General features: G+C 39.3%; 1 protein-coding gene across 10 annotated transcripts in view; it reads right to left on the bottom strand.

Moving 5' to 3' along the window:
* Positions 1-13,420, bottom strand: part of SH3GL3 (SH3 domain containing GRB2 like 3, endophilin A3) — a 155,391-nt gene that overhangs the window by 52,801 nt on the left and 89,170 nt on the right. For all 10 annotated transcript variants that reach the window (XR_004820148.1, XR_004820149.1, XR_003515913.2 and 7 more), the window contains one exon: positions 4,332-4,400. Coding sequence is in view for 4 of the 10 variants with exons in the window: in XM_027571929.2 (XP_027427730.1) it covers positions 4,332-4,400 (69 nt within the window). In the remaining 6 variants the exon portion in view is untranslated. Of the gene's footprint in view, positions 1-4,331; positions 4,401-13,420 lie in introns of those variants that run through there.

Here is a 13,420-nt window from a genome sequence, read left to right as displayed (position 1 = left end):
ACCCAATATTAGGTATTATACAGATGTGGAGGAGCGGGCCCTTTCACACACGGAGTGCAAAACAGATACAACTTCTGGAGATCAAGGTAAAGGACCTACGAATGGGCCTATTAGTGCCACTCTCAGACTTCCAGGAATTTATCATCTGGAAACACGCCAGCAACGTGCAATGATGTAAAAGGATGTCTGACCATTTTATGTCGTATTAAAAATTGAAACCAACCTGAATGATAAGTGACAAGAGATTGACTGGACAAATCGTGAAACATCCAAATAAGGAAATACTCAAATCATCAGAGAGAAAATACGAGGAAGCTCCATACGTACTGGGAAGATGCCCACAGCGCATCGTCAGGGAAAGAGAGAAAGTCGTAGAGTGATTTGTAATACAAGAAATTCATTTTTGTAATTGAAAAAAACAACGATCTGGTCAGGGTCAGAAGCTTTCAACCAAGCTAGCTCAACCAGCCTGAAACTGTATGTGTTCCCCTTAGCTGAATGCCTAAATTCAGGGCCCCAGGAAGCTTTAAGCAACAGTACGTATATGATGAAGCAATGAATCACACCTGTATTACCGATGCCCACGTGCAGCTGTGTGTGAGGCGTGTGTGTGTATGTGCATCTGGCCTTGTGACCGGTTCTGTAAGGTCTGAACTCTCTTCATTGTGTTCGACGGTTTATGAAGATCGTTGAAATGTTTAAGAGAATAGGATCACCTAAATGTTTATGTTTTACTAGAGTTTCAAGAAATTTAAGTACTTAGGGAAACTCTGTTTTAAATTTGATGTGACGTTGAAGCGAATTCCATACGTCGCATTTGTGATTCTAGACATTTGAAATGTCTAAGGGAATCTGCTTAATTATGTAACTGGAGATAAATGTTTAAGGATTTGATCTGTTAAGCCTATGACTTAAGGGAACCTAAAATGAAGATTAACTGAAAATGATCATCGTTTTTACACCAAAATTACTAAATTTATAAATAAGATTCAGCAGTTCAGTTTAAGCTAAAGAAAAACGAGGTTTTAGATTTTAAACTTTCCTAAGTTTCATATTAATTAAGACACAGCTTAGAGTGTTCCTTTCCACGTATCCAACCTTCCTTAGACATGAAAAGCCACCAGGAAGCTAGGCATCATCTCTGAAGGGTGACAGTGAGATCTGTGGCAGGGGTACTTTCTACTTTAGATCCTTCTCTATCTTTTGGGGGGGAAAAGCCAAGAGACAAATGGCCAAAACTCACAGCCTAGTGTGCACAGACTAGAGCAGCTTCCAGAACATCCCCAGCAATCGAAACTGGGAACCGACTCCTTACAAAATGAAGGAGATGCCCACCATGTTGTCAGATATGGGCAATCAAGATCAACACTGAAAAAATAACCAATGTAGTTTAAAAACAAAACAAAAAATAAAACAAAGCCTCCCTTCTAGAAAACTGGGGATATTGTGGGCAGGGGGAGATGTTCAGGTTAACAAAATGCTATGCAATGTCCGCTGCAAACCATCAGGACAAACAGGAGAAAAGTACAGAGGTAAAAGTTATTTTTTGTAAAGTCTATTTGGTATGAAGGCATCTTTGTCCATTGATTAAATCTGGATTTTCCTTCAAATGTTGGCACCCTACCCCTGCAGTGCCCCCAAAGCCCATGCCACTGACTCTTCCAGGCCTCAGCCTGAGCTGGAGAGCTGCTAGCAGCCCTGGTTTCTGGTGGCTGTTCACAGTATTCTATTTTTTATTATTATTTTTAAAAAAGAATCCATACCAAAAAAAGGAAAGAATCCATACCTGTCACTATATCATCTTACTCCTTATGTAATTTATTTCTCCCTTTCTTTGTCATACTTGGTAGAGGTGGCTTTTTGGGAAAAAAAAAAAAGTTCTTGTTTTTATTCATTGATTCTACCTTTTTGTTGTTATTGTTTCCTATTTTATTAATCCCTCATTTATCTGTATTGATTCCTTCCTTCCATCTAAAGTGATTTAATTTGTTGTTATTTTCCTAGCTTCTTGGCTTAAGTGATTTATTCATTTTCTTCAAACATTTATTTTCTATTAAGTGTACTTAAGATGTAGCTATATACCAAAGGTTCTGATATATAGAATTCTGTCTCTCATAACTAAATGATTTTTTATTTTACTTTTCATTTCTTCTTTAAGAATAATTTTTACACATTTTAATATTTCCAAACATCCAGAATTGGGAAGGTATACCTTCCTTGTAATCCTTGTATTCTATGATTTTACACTGGGAATTTTTTTTTAGTTTCTTCTGGAGCCTAGCATATGATTCTTTTAATTGTTCTAAAGGGACTTAAAAAGAATACAGATTCTCAATTTGAGGAACGCAGATATCTATCTATTTATAATCAAAGCTATTAATCATATTTTATACTAATTGTCTATGAGCCAATCTATTACTGTCAACTTAATCTGTGATTTTATGAGAGGTATGTGAAATCTTCTACTCTGGACTTTGTCGATTTTCCATGTATTTCTGACAACTTTTACCTTATGTATTTAGATGCCATGTTATATGGTGCATAATGGTTCATAACTATCACAATTTTCTGACAGACTACATGACTGCATCCTTTTTTATAATTGTTTAAAAGATTCATTTATTTCGGGCAGAGAGTGCAAGCAGGGGGAGGGGCAGAGAGAGAAGGAGAGAGAGGATCCTCAAGCAGACTCCCGACTAAGTGCAGAGCCGGATGAGGGGCCCAATCCCAAGACCCTGAGATCATGACCTGAGCCGAAATGAAGAGTCAGATGCTTTAACCGACTGAGCCACCCAGGTGCCCCCCTTTTTATAACTTTTTCCATTTAGTGGGTTTTGGTGTGTGTTTTTGTTTTGTTTTGTTTTGTTGCAACAAATTTTACTTTGACATTACTATTGGTCCTCCACTTCCATATGGCTAGGATTTGTCATGGAATATCTCCATTCCTTTGTCATTTCTCTGTCATGTTTTAGGTAGATCTGATACTATCTAATTAATCTCTTCCAGAAAGTCCTTAAAATCCTGGTCACATATTAGGTATTTCCATGCTTTTCACTGCTGTAAGATAACAAATAGATTTTATTTTTATATTTCTTCTGTCATTCACTGGGGCTTTAGGAAGAAAAGGAAGTAAACAAGAGGGATCTCAGTCCACCAGCTGGAACTAAAATTGCTGAAATGTGTTTTTCAATTTAACATTTAAGCTGAATCATTTTGTTAGTAAGAAAGTTACACGTGATATCTTTATATACCAAGGGATTTTTAAAAGTAACTTCAGGTATGCCAATGATATTAAAAATATTTCCATGTTTTTCAATTTTCAGAAATTAAGTTTTTTCAAAAGCAAAACAAAATGAGCTTTTCCTCTCAAAGCATTAACATTTCTAGAAACTTAATAGCGCTCATCCAGAAAATAAGGAGCTCCCTGGAGGACAGTCTGGCCAGGGCCAGGGTATCCTGACAATAGGAACCCTCCAAGCCATAGCCAGGGATGGGACTTCCTCCCCCGCATCTGATGATAGCTCTACAACCTGCTATATACTGTATCCTTGATGCTACATCTGAGGAGAGATGCTTTGCTTTCTCCCTGCCCTCTCTCATCTGGGGAGTCTAGTTATTAAAACAAGGCTATGTTTAAAGGGCCCAAGACCAAGGGGAAGGCAACTGAGAAAGTTGGTAATTACTTGTGGTCCCAGTTCTACCTCCGCCTAGACCATTCCACAAAGCTGACCAGGAAACAGCTTAAGGGACAGAGATTCTACAATCTTCCTTAGGAGCATGTTACAATCATTTCTGTCACAAGCTCATCCTATTTTTCTAAATGCTTTCATAGACATTAATTTTTTTGCATAATTATCCCAGCATCCATGTGAAGCAAGCAGGGTGCACATTATCAAACTTGTGTCACCGGTCAGAAAAGATGAAAGAGCTTATCCAAGTTCACACTGCTAGTTCTAGTGACAGAACCCAGATAAACGTTATTTGGCACGCAGCTTCTGCAACACATGGGATCAGAGACAGAGTCTTCCACACAGTCAATCAATCTTTATGTATTTGAAGGACCTCATCCCAGGAATACATTTTGGTTTTCCAGATACATCATCACAATTACTTTGGTCTTTTCCTTGCAATGACTGTTTGCCAAGATTGACCATCTTTTGAGCATTGTGACTTTTGTCCACTAGAGGGAACCAACTAGCCATATTCCACCTCCACGTTAGAGGAGGGTCTTTACATCCCAGATTCCCACTAATATCCTTTACGTTATCAGTACATCTCCTATCACAACGAAAATCAAATTTGTGAAACAACTGACATTAACATGCTCTTACCCTCTCCATGTCAAGAAATTCATCATCTAGTTTCGTTCCTTCGACGCCACTTATTTTTTCACTGAATAGCTGCAGAAATAAACAGAAGTTAACTGCATTGTACAATGTTACCATAATTTCTGACTCCAATTATTACAAACAAAAACAAAAACTCATGTTCAGCTTGTTGCGTTTTTTTTTTTTTTTTTTTTTACTAAGTCCTCTAAAGAAAATTGTTGGAACGAGTAACTGAATCAAAGGACATGGGAATATGTATATTTCTCACTCACTCAACAGATATTAATTATGCACCTACTGTAGAAAGTACACAGTAGGTGTTCTAGTAGAAACACAGATAAATAAGAACCTTATCATCCAGGAACCTAGAGTTCAGCAGAAGAGTTAATACACGCACACTCAATTGAAATACAGGGGAGGAAAAATCTGAACAAAGTAGTGCTGGGTACAAATTATTGTAAACATACCAAGTAATAGGCATTTCAGTGATTCACAGGATTCTGGGAGCCCACAGTACAGGAGAGGAGGGGGCACATCAGGACCTGTCACCTACAAGGCTTGGCATTTGAACTGCCCATTTAAGGATAAGGGACATTTCAACAGGCAGCACTGAATGAGCCTCGCAGCATGAGGCAGCGCGGAAAAATACCCAGAGACAGCAACGTGTAGGATGGGGTTTTTCCACCTTGCCACTCTGGTATTTAGACCAGATAATTCTCTGTTGCGGGAGGCTGTCCTGTGCATTGTAGGATGCTTAACATCATCCCTGGCCTCTACCCACTCAATGCCCGCAGCACGCACATACCCACGCAGGGACAAGCAGAAACGTCTCCGGATGGTGAAGAATCACTGGTAGAGGGCAAATGTGTTCAAGCAACAGTAAGAAATTTGGTTTGACTACAAGGAATGGTGATCGAGGGAGAATGGAGGAAAATAAATGCTGAACATTAGAGAGGGCAGATCACACAAGTTCTCAAACGCCAAGCTAAAAGGTATGACTGAGAAGTCCCTAGATTGTTTGTCCAACACCGTGTAGTCAGAGAAACCTTTTAGCAAAGCAACTCTGGTTCCAGTGTGGGCTGCGTTAGAGAACAAGGAAGGAAAGTAAGTTAAATCGCTTTCTTTAGAAAAGTACATCATCGTAATTTGCCTATACCTTTAACATATTTATGCGACTTTAAAAAAATCAGCCGTACAGTGGGGGAGGGGTGTGCCATCAATTAATGGTCAAAGGACTGCAGGTTCTTTTATGTAAGCGTGACTTTCTGCTACTATTTACACTGTGAGGGCAAATACAGCATTACTCTTTAATAGGAGGAATGTAGGCGTAGACAATAGGTAACTTACATTCGAGGTGTGCGGAGGAATTACCTGGACAGAGTAGATAGGGGAAGAATACACAATGGCCGTGATTTTTTTATCTCCCCTGTAGCGATGTCTTTGCAGCTCCTCCTGGCCAGAGTTGGAGTTTACCTACCCCCCGCCCCCACCCCCCGCAGTGAATCCGGGCTGGACTTGACACTTGTTTTGAACTGCAGACAGAAGCGTAGGCCTTAGCAGATCTCGCATACTTTCAGTCATTCTCTTGAAACCCTGCTGCCACAATGTGAACAGGCCTGGGCTAATTTGCTGGGTGGTGAGAGACAAGTGGCCCAAACACCCCCCTCAGGACAACCAGGCAATGCCCAGGATCAGAGCCCCTGGTTGACCTGCAGCCAACTTCAGGCACGGGAGAAAGCCATGAAAACAGGAGTTGAATAGATGGTGGGTGTTTTACACGAAACATTGGAGTGCTTTGTTACTCAACCAAAGCTAGCTGATACACTACACAATAGGTCTTGGTTTTCAGGCTCAGTATAGATGTCAGAGGGGATTCTCCTAAAGCCCTGATACAAGGTATTAACCTTCCAACAGAAACAATGCAGAATCCCAGGGCCGCTCCAAACCAAGCAGTGTTTACACGGAAGTATCCATCAATAAGGTGTCCCCCCATCCCCGAACAAAAAAACACCTTTTTGTTCAGTCATGAAGCCATTTAAAATATTAGTTCTTAACTTTGGAGGTAATACTCCGAGACACCAATGAAAGTTACACAACCACACCCCAGGAAAAAACATTCATTTTGTTGCATGGTAGATTGCAAAAATGGCCACAATGCCTTGTAGCTCCTCCCACTAAGAGGTGCAGTCTATTTCTCTCCCCGGTGACTAACTTTTGTCAGTAGAATAGAGAGTAAGCAGCACCGCATGAGTACTGAGTTCAGGCCTTATAGGTATGTTATAGCAATAAAGCGGCCATGTAGACACTCCTGCTCCCCCTCTGAGCTCCGCTGTAACCATCTCCACATGAGTAAACCTGAGCTAGCATGCTGGAGAATGAAAGCCCACTCAGAGCAGAGATGAGCCTTCCAAGCTGAGTGCTCTCAGAGCACCAAACCTCCAGCTGACTTGGCAGCTGACCTCCGACAGATGAATAAGCTCAGCCCCCACTGAGATCAGCCAGACCAACAGACCTCCCCAGTGGGCCTGGCCCAAATTACAAACCCATAAAATTGTGAATAAATAGTTTTTGCTTTTGAGTCACTAAGTTTTGAGGTGGTTTGTTCTACAGCAAAAAAACTGATTGATACAGTTGCCTATAATTTCAGAGGGTTACCGTAACCCCTCTGCAGAAGCCCATGCCTAGATCCCTGTTTTAAAATACCCATTTGAAAAGCTCCTTAGCACTGATAGGCAGACCAGAAACGTCCTTAATTGGAATCCATTCTTACTGGTTCAGGTTATACCTGTTCTATTTTCAAAAAGCAGAATGTCTAATAGAAGGAGGAATGTTTCCACTTTTAAGAACAAAAAATAGTGAGATTAACATTCCTTTCTTGTTTGAAAAGAGACAATAATATAGGACGGTTTTCAACATGAATCACAGGGTAAGAGTCATGATCATTCTTCTGCTTTTTCTGAATTCCCCCAGTGAGGTTCAGTTGTTTTGAGAAAGTAAGTAATAAATATACATTTCATATCAGCTCCTTAGACCATCTGATGATATTTGATACTTCATCACTCAAAGAGTAAGGCTGAGCATCTATCTACTATGTACAAAGCACCACAATTAGTATATGGACATAAAGATGAAAAAGACAAGCATGATCCCTAAGGGTTCATGACCTCATTAAAGAGTTACAGAAACTGCAGTTCTATTTCTTGTAAGTGTTGGAAGCTAAATATAAATACTCAAGCTCCTACTTCTAGTGAAGATAACTAGATAAATTCAACTCTGATACACCCCCTCTGCTCTGAATGCATAGCAATGATAAATTAAATCTCCCAAAAAAAGGAACCATAAAGATAAGCAATGCTTTAAAAACAGAATCAACTTTTTTTTGTGGACCAGGAAAGGAAGAGAGAAACACAACACGATGGACAGGGTTGAAGTCTCGATTGTCCTGCTGTCTTGTCAGCCACAGGCTCTGGCAGCCAGCAGTCTGGCTCCTGTTGGGTAAAAAGGTATCTACAAGTTCCCCATGAGACAAGAGCCTGGAATCAGGCTCTGCTTAAATCCAGGGGACGGGAAGGAAAAGGAAGTTGGAAAAAACATCCATTTGCAAACCACTGTCTGAGGTTAGCACCCTCAGCAATCCACAGGTCCAGGGAGACTGGAGAGCAAAGAAGCAATCGGGTTACCCCCAGCTCTCTGGCTAGGTCAAGATGTCACCAATACCACCAGAGGGCAGAAACGACCCTTCGGCAGTGGGGCCTTGGGAAGCCAGGTGGAAGAATTCACAACCACTGGAGAAAAGTGAGCAAAGATGGGGTAAGAGTAACAAAAAGACACGCTCCCCCCAATAAAAATTAAGCATAGAAATCTAAATTTTAGGGCACAAGACTAAATCTAACACCAAGTAAGAAAGCCAACAAAATCATAAATCAAAATGTGAGTTCTGGTGAATATCATTTTATGAAACAATATGACAGAAACCTTATATGTATGCCTATGATATTACCAACATGATAAATGAAGGAATAACGTCTACTGATAAAGAGCAAACAATTACACAAAAGGGAAATTTTTTTAATTGCTATTAAAAATTAGACATCTTGGAAATAAAATACACATAGTCATGAAAACAAAAAATTTAATAAATGGGATAAACTCCAGACTGGGCACAATCAGAGAAAGAACTGGTAAACTAGAAAATATTACTAGGAAATGTATGGAAAGAGCAAAAAATTTTAAAGGAAAAAGACTTTTTTTAAAAAAGTATATGAAATACCAGTTAATCAGTTTGGAGGGTAAGATCTATCTGACGGGCGCTCCAGAAAAAAAAGGACACAATATAGAGACTCAGTATTTTAAGAGTTAATAGCTGTTTTTTTGTTTTTGTGGGGTTTTTGGGTTTTGGTTGTTTTTTGTTGTTGTTTTGTTTTGTTTTTTGTACAACTGAAAGAGGGTATGAGTCCACAGTTTAGAAGTATACTTAAATGCTAAGCAAGGTAAATATTAATTCACATGTCAAGGTTTCAAGAATAAACAATTCTAAAACTCCCACAGGGGAATAAAACAACAATTAGATTCACAGCAGATTTCTCTTCAGCAACAGCAGATTCCAGGAGGCAATGGAAGATCAGTTTGAAAGTGCTAAGAAATGTGAAAATCTAGAATTTTGTGTCTCCCTGAACTGTTAAGAAGAAAACAAAATAAAGACATATTCATTCAGAGCATCATAGTTTCTAATAAGAGGAATGTTAAAGTACTTCGTCAAGGAAATAAAAATTGATCCAAGATGGAAGGTATGAACTGCAAGAAACAACAGTGAGAACAGAAATTGATACACTAGAGTGGTAAGTGTAACTACTGATTAAAAACAAACAAGCAAAAACAAATATGTGAGTTCACAAAAGGCAACATTATAACCTTAAGCAAAAATAAGATGGGAGGGGGAGGGTGTTCAGTGGATATTCTGAGCACTGTAAGGTTCCTCCATGTTCAGGAGGAGGTGGGAAATGGACATCACTTTAAACATTGTTAAAACAATAGATAAGAATCTGTGTTATATAATTAATGGTAACTACTAAGAGCATAAAACAATAATATACATATAGTACTGTGCCATGTTATAACATATATGCATACCAGCACTTCGGTGGAAAATCACAAAACAGGACAAGAAAAAAGACTGGCAAGTGGGGGGTGGGGCAGAGAACAAAGGGTATTACAAATGGAAACCACAACATAAGACAACAATAAATCCAAATACATCAGTAATTATTACCCATATAAAAGATTAAATTCAAACATGTTAAAGGATAAATAAAGTGGATTTTTTAAAGTTTTTATTCTTTTTAGTAATCTCTACACCCAGTGGGGGGCTTGAACTCATGACCCCTAGGATCAAGAGTCATGTGCTTATAGAGTGAACCAGCCAGGTGTCCCCAGAGTGGATTTTTTAAATCCAGCTATATGCAGCTTCTAAGAGACACACCTGAAATATAATTGAAAATAAGTAGAAAAGTTATACCTACGAGGAAAATGCTGATAAAAAAAAAGTTGGTAACAATAGTATCAGACAAAAAAGACTTTAAGGAAAAGCACTAATAAGGGTAGAGAACTGATCTAATAATAGAAGGAGAAATCCACCAAAATACTGTTATAATAATGATCCACCTAACAGCACAGCTTCAAAAAACTAATAATAAAGCAAAAACTGAAAGAAATAATTGAAGTCCACAATCATAGCAGGAGATTTCAACACAACTCTATTAGAAAACTGACAGACCAAATGTGAATTAAAAAGAAAAAACTTGGAAGGAATATAGATGAGTTGAAGGACCAACCTTGATCAAATATGCATACATATACCTATCCCTCTAGCCAATAACTAGAAAAATGTATATTCTCTGTAAGTAAAAATAGAACACTAGAAAAACTGACCACTTACTATGGTCGCAAAATCAACACCATATAGAACATTTTTTTTTAATTTTACCATCATGCCACTAAATTAGAAATCAATAATAAAATATAAAGGTATAAAAATTTTGAATTTGGTCCTAAATAATAATGAATTAAAAAAGAAGCCCTAATAGGAATTATAACAATTTTTTAATTTAACAATGAAAATAGTATCCATGAAAACCTGTGTGGGATGCAGCAAAAGTGGTATTTTGAAATCAATGAATTACCTTAAATTCACCAACACGAAAAGCCACTTCAACTTAATGTTTCAAACATTAATGACACAAGGTCATTTGATCTAATTCACCAAGTATCTGAAGGTCTGACTACATATGCTATATACGCTATATGCTAGACATACTGAAATCATGCCACGGCTCACGGGCCCACTGAGAGGCAGAAGCCGATGGCCAGAACACAATGAGACAAGTACTCTTCCATAACACAGATGCAGAATTTGCTATTAGAACTCAGATGGAAGGAAGCAAATTATATGGATGAGGAGGTGCCAAGAATGCTCCAGAACAGAGCCTAGAAGGGTATGTGGAGAGCACCAAAGAGACCAGAAGAAGTGGCATTTCTGGCTGAGAGACCAGCATAAGCTAAGACATAACTTATTTAAAAAAGATATGAGGGCATTCGGGAAACCGCACAGTGATCAATAAGGGAAACGGATATGAAAGAGTGACCCCAAATGAACATGAATATACAAGCATATGGGCAGGGGCCAGTGCCTGAGGCTGAACTTAATCCCGCAAGCAGTGGAGACACGTTCAAGTAGGGGAGTGGTATGACCAGATCTGCCTTTCAGCCAGGAAGATCACCCCAGCGGCCCACAGAAGAACACACCAGACAGGCACCCGAGGGTGGACACAGAGCACCCACTAGGGTATCATAAGGGACACACACATGAAGAGGTAGACTGGGGAAGAGTATCAAAATTTCACTCTAAAACTCTGCTAACTACCTCCTTCAATGTCAAACGCAAGCTGCTCTCACCTATTCATCTGCCCTATCACAAACAGCGTGCCTGACCTGGGCTCACCAGACAGGAGCTGCAAATCTAAAATACAATGTGGCCAATCAGCATGGCTCGGGTAATCTTCCCCCTGGTGAAAAAGATTACGCCGCCTAAACCAGGCGTCTCTCAGGGGGCCCTGGTCCTAGAGTCAGAGACAGAAGCCTATCTGCCATTCTCCAATTTCATCAGTAACAGGAAAACAAAAAGCATTTTCAAAGACTACAACGGAGCACTGATGTAAAAGAAGTTTACTTGGGAAACAAAGGTTTTGCATTTGGCTTTTCAGCTATAGATGTGTCACGGGTTTTAGCGGTAAATGTTAACACAGCCTTGGCCTTCTTCTTGTGCAAATCCCTGTTTTCAAAGAAACCTTGGCTTCTCCACCTTCTTCCCTTTAATGAAGCAAGAAATTAAACAGCATGAGAGACAGAACCTAGAAGAAAATGTAAAAAAAGCAAAATTTATACCTCAGGATAAATTAGAAAGTGCTCCAGAACAGTATTTTCTAACAGGTGTGCTACAAAACGCTGGCTGCCCGGGCCAATGAACAGTCCCCTGGCCATGTAAGTCTGCAAACACTGGGATTAACAAAATTGGCAGAATTCTTTACCAGAACATTTTTTTTTTCAGAAACCTTAAAATGGAAACGGCATTGTGGATTTCCAAGGGGGTGCATATAAGATGTAGCATTTCCCACCCTTATTTGGCCATGGGAGATGGCTCATACGAGGAAAAAATCTCAGAGGAGATTTTGCAGAACTAGACTTTGAGAAGCCCTGCACCAAAAATGTCACCCTGTCTACTGACTCCCTGCGTTGTTGTTGTTGTTGTTGTTGTTGTTGTTGTTTTTATTTTCAGCCAATTAGCAGTCGTACTCTGCTTTTATCAGCCTGGAAAATATGGCAAGACTCAATTATAAATACAAATAACTAAGGTTCTTTGTAAGTTGTTAACATCGGGGTAAGACAAGTAAAGGTTAGAAGTGAGCTCTCTGTACTAGTTTTGTAACTTTTCGGAGTCTAAAATTATTTCAAAATTAAAATTAGAAAAAAAATCTCTGAAGGCTTCAGAAAGCAAGCAAAGCAGTCAGAATACGAGGAGCCAAAATCATGAAGAAGAAAAATGCACTGTGAAGAGCCATCCATTTACAGCTGCTTTTTGCCTTTGGGAAAATGTCTGCCTTACAACACAGCACGTAAAGGCTGAGCAGGAAGCACCAGCCTAGAACTTGCAGAAATCTCCCTGGACTGGGGAGAAGAAAACTGGACTGCACTGTAACCAAGGAAACCAACATATAAGAGGCCAAAATTCCAGGAACATAAAGAAGTGAATACAACAGGTTATGTGCAATTTCCTCTCAAGGCTTCTAACAATTCCTAAGCTGCACATACGCAAGGCAAGATGCTAAAATACCCGTATGAAGGGGCTGCTAGAAGGCTAAACATCTAAACAGAGACTTCTGTAGTATCACAGTGATCAAGAGACAAAATTGGAGTACAGGACTGTCTTCCTCATTATTTGTCAGAATAAAACTAAATCCCCCCTGGAGGAAGATAACATCACCCAGAACTACTACAAGTATTCACACACAGTATCTGCCATTAAAATAATAATAATAATAATAATAATAATAAAACATCTGGTATACCAGGAGACTGAACAACCACAACAAAAAACTGAAACTAAATTTTATTTTATTTATTTACTTTTTTAAATTAAGCTCTATGCCCATCATGGGGCTTGAACTCACAACTCCAAGATTAAGAGTCACATGCTTAACTGACTGAGCCAGCCAGGCGCCCCTGAAACTAAATCTTTGAAAAACATAATCTAATACATAATCCCAAACTGACATTAGAAATTATCTTCAAGATTGGGGCACCTGGGTGGCTTAGTCAATTAAGCATCTGCCTTCAGCTCAGGTCATGAACTCAGGGTCCTGGGATGGAGCCCCGCATTGGGCTCCCTGCTCAGCAGGAAGCCTGCTTCTCCCTCTTCCTCTGCCCCTCCCCTCCACTTGGGCTCACTCTCTCTCAAATAAATAAATAAAATATTTTTTAAAAAAGAAATTATCTTCAAGATAATTATGATTACCTATGTTCAAAAAATTAGATGACAA

Source organism: Zalophus californianus, chromosome 6, assembly GCF_009762305.2.
Source record: "Zalophus californianus isolate mZalCal1 chromosome 6, mZalCal1.pri.v2, whole genome shotgun sequence".
NCBI classification, from domain to species: Eukaryota; Metazoa; Chordata; class Mammalia; order Carnivora; family Otariidae; genus Zalophus; species Zalophus californianus.
The sequence above is the reverse complement of the archived record's forward strand: the minus strand, read 5'-3'. Positions and strand labels throughout refer to the sequence as shown.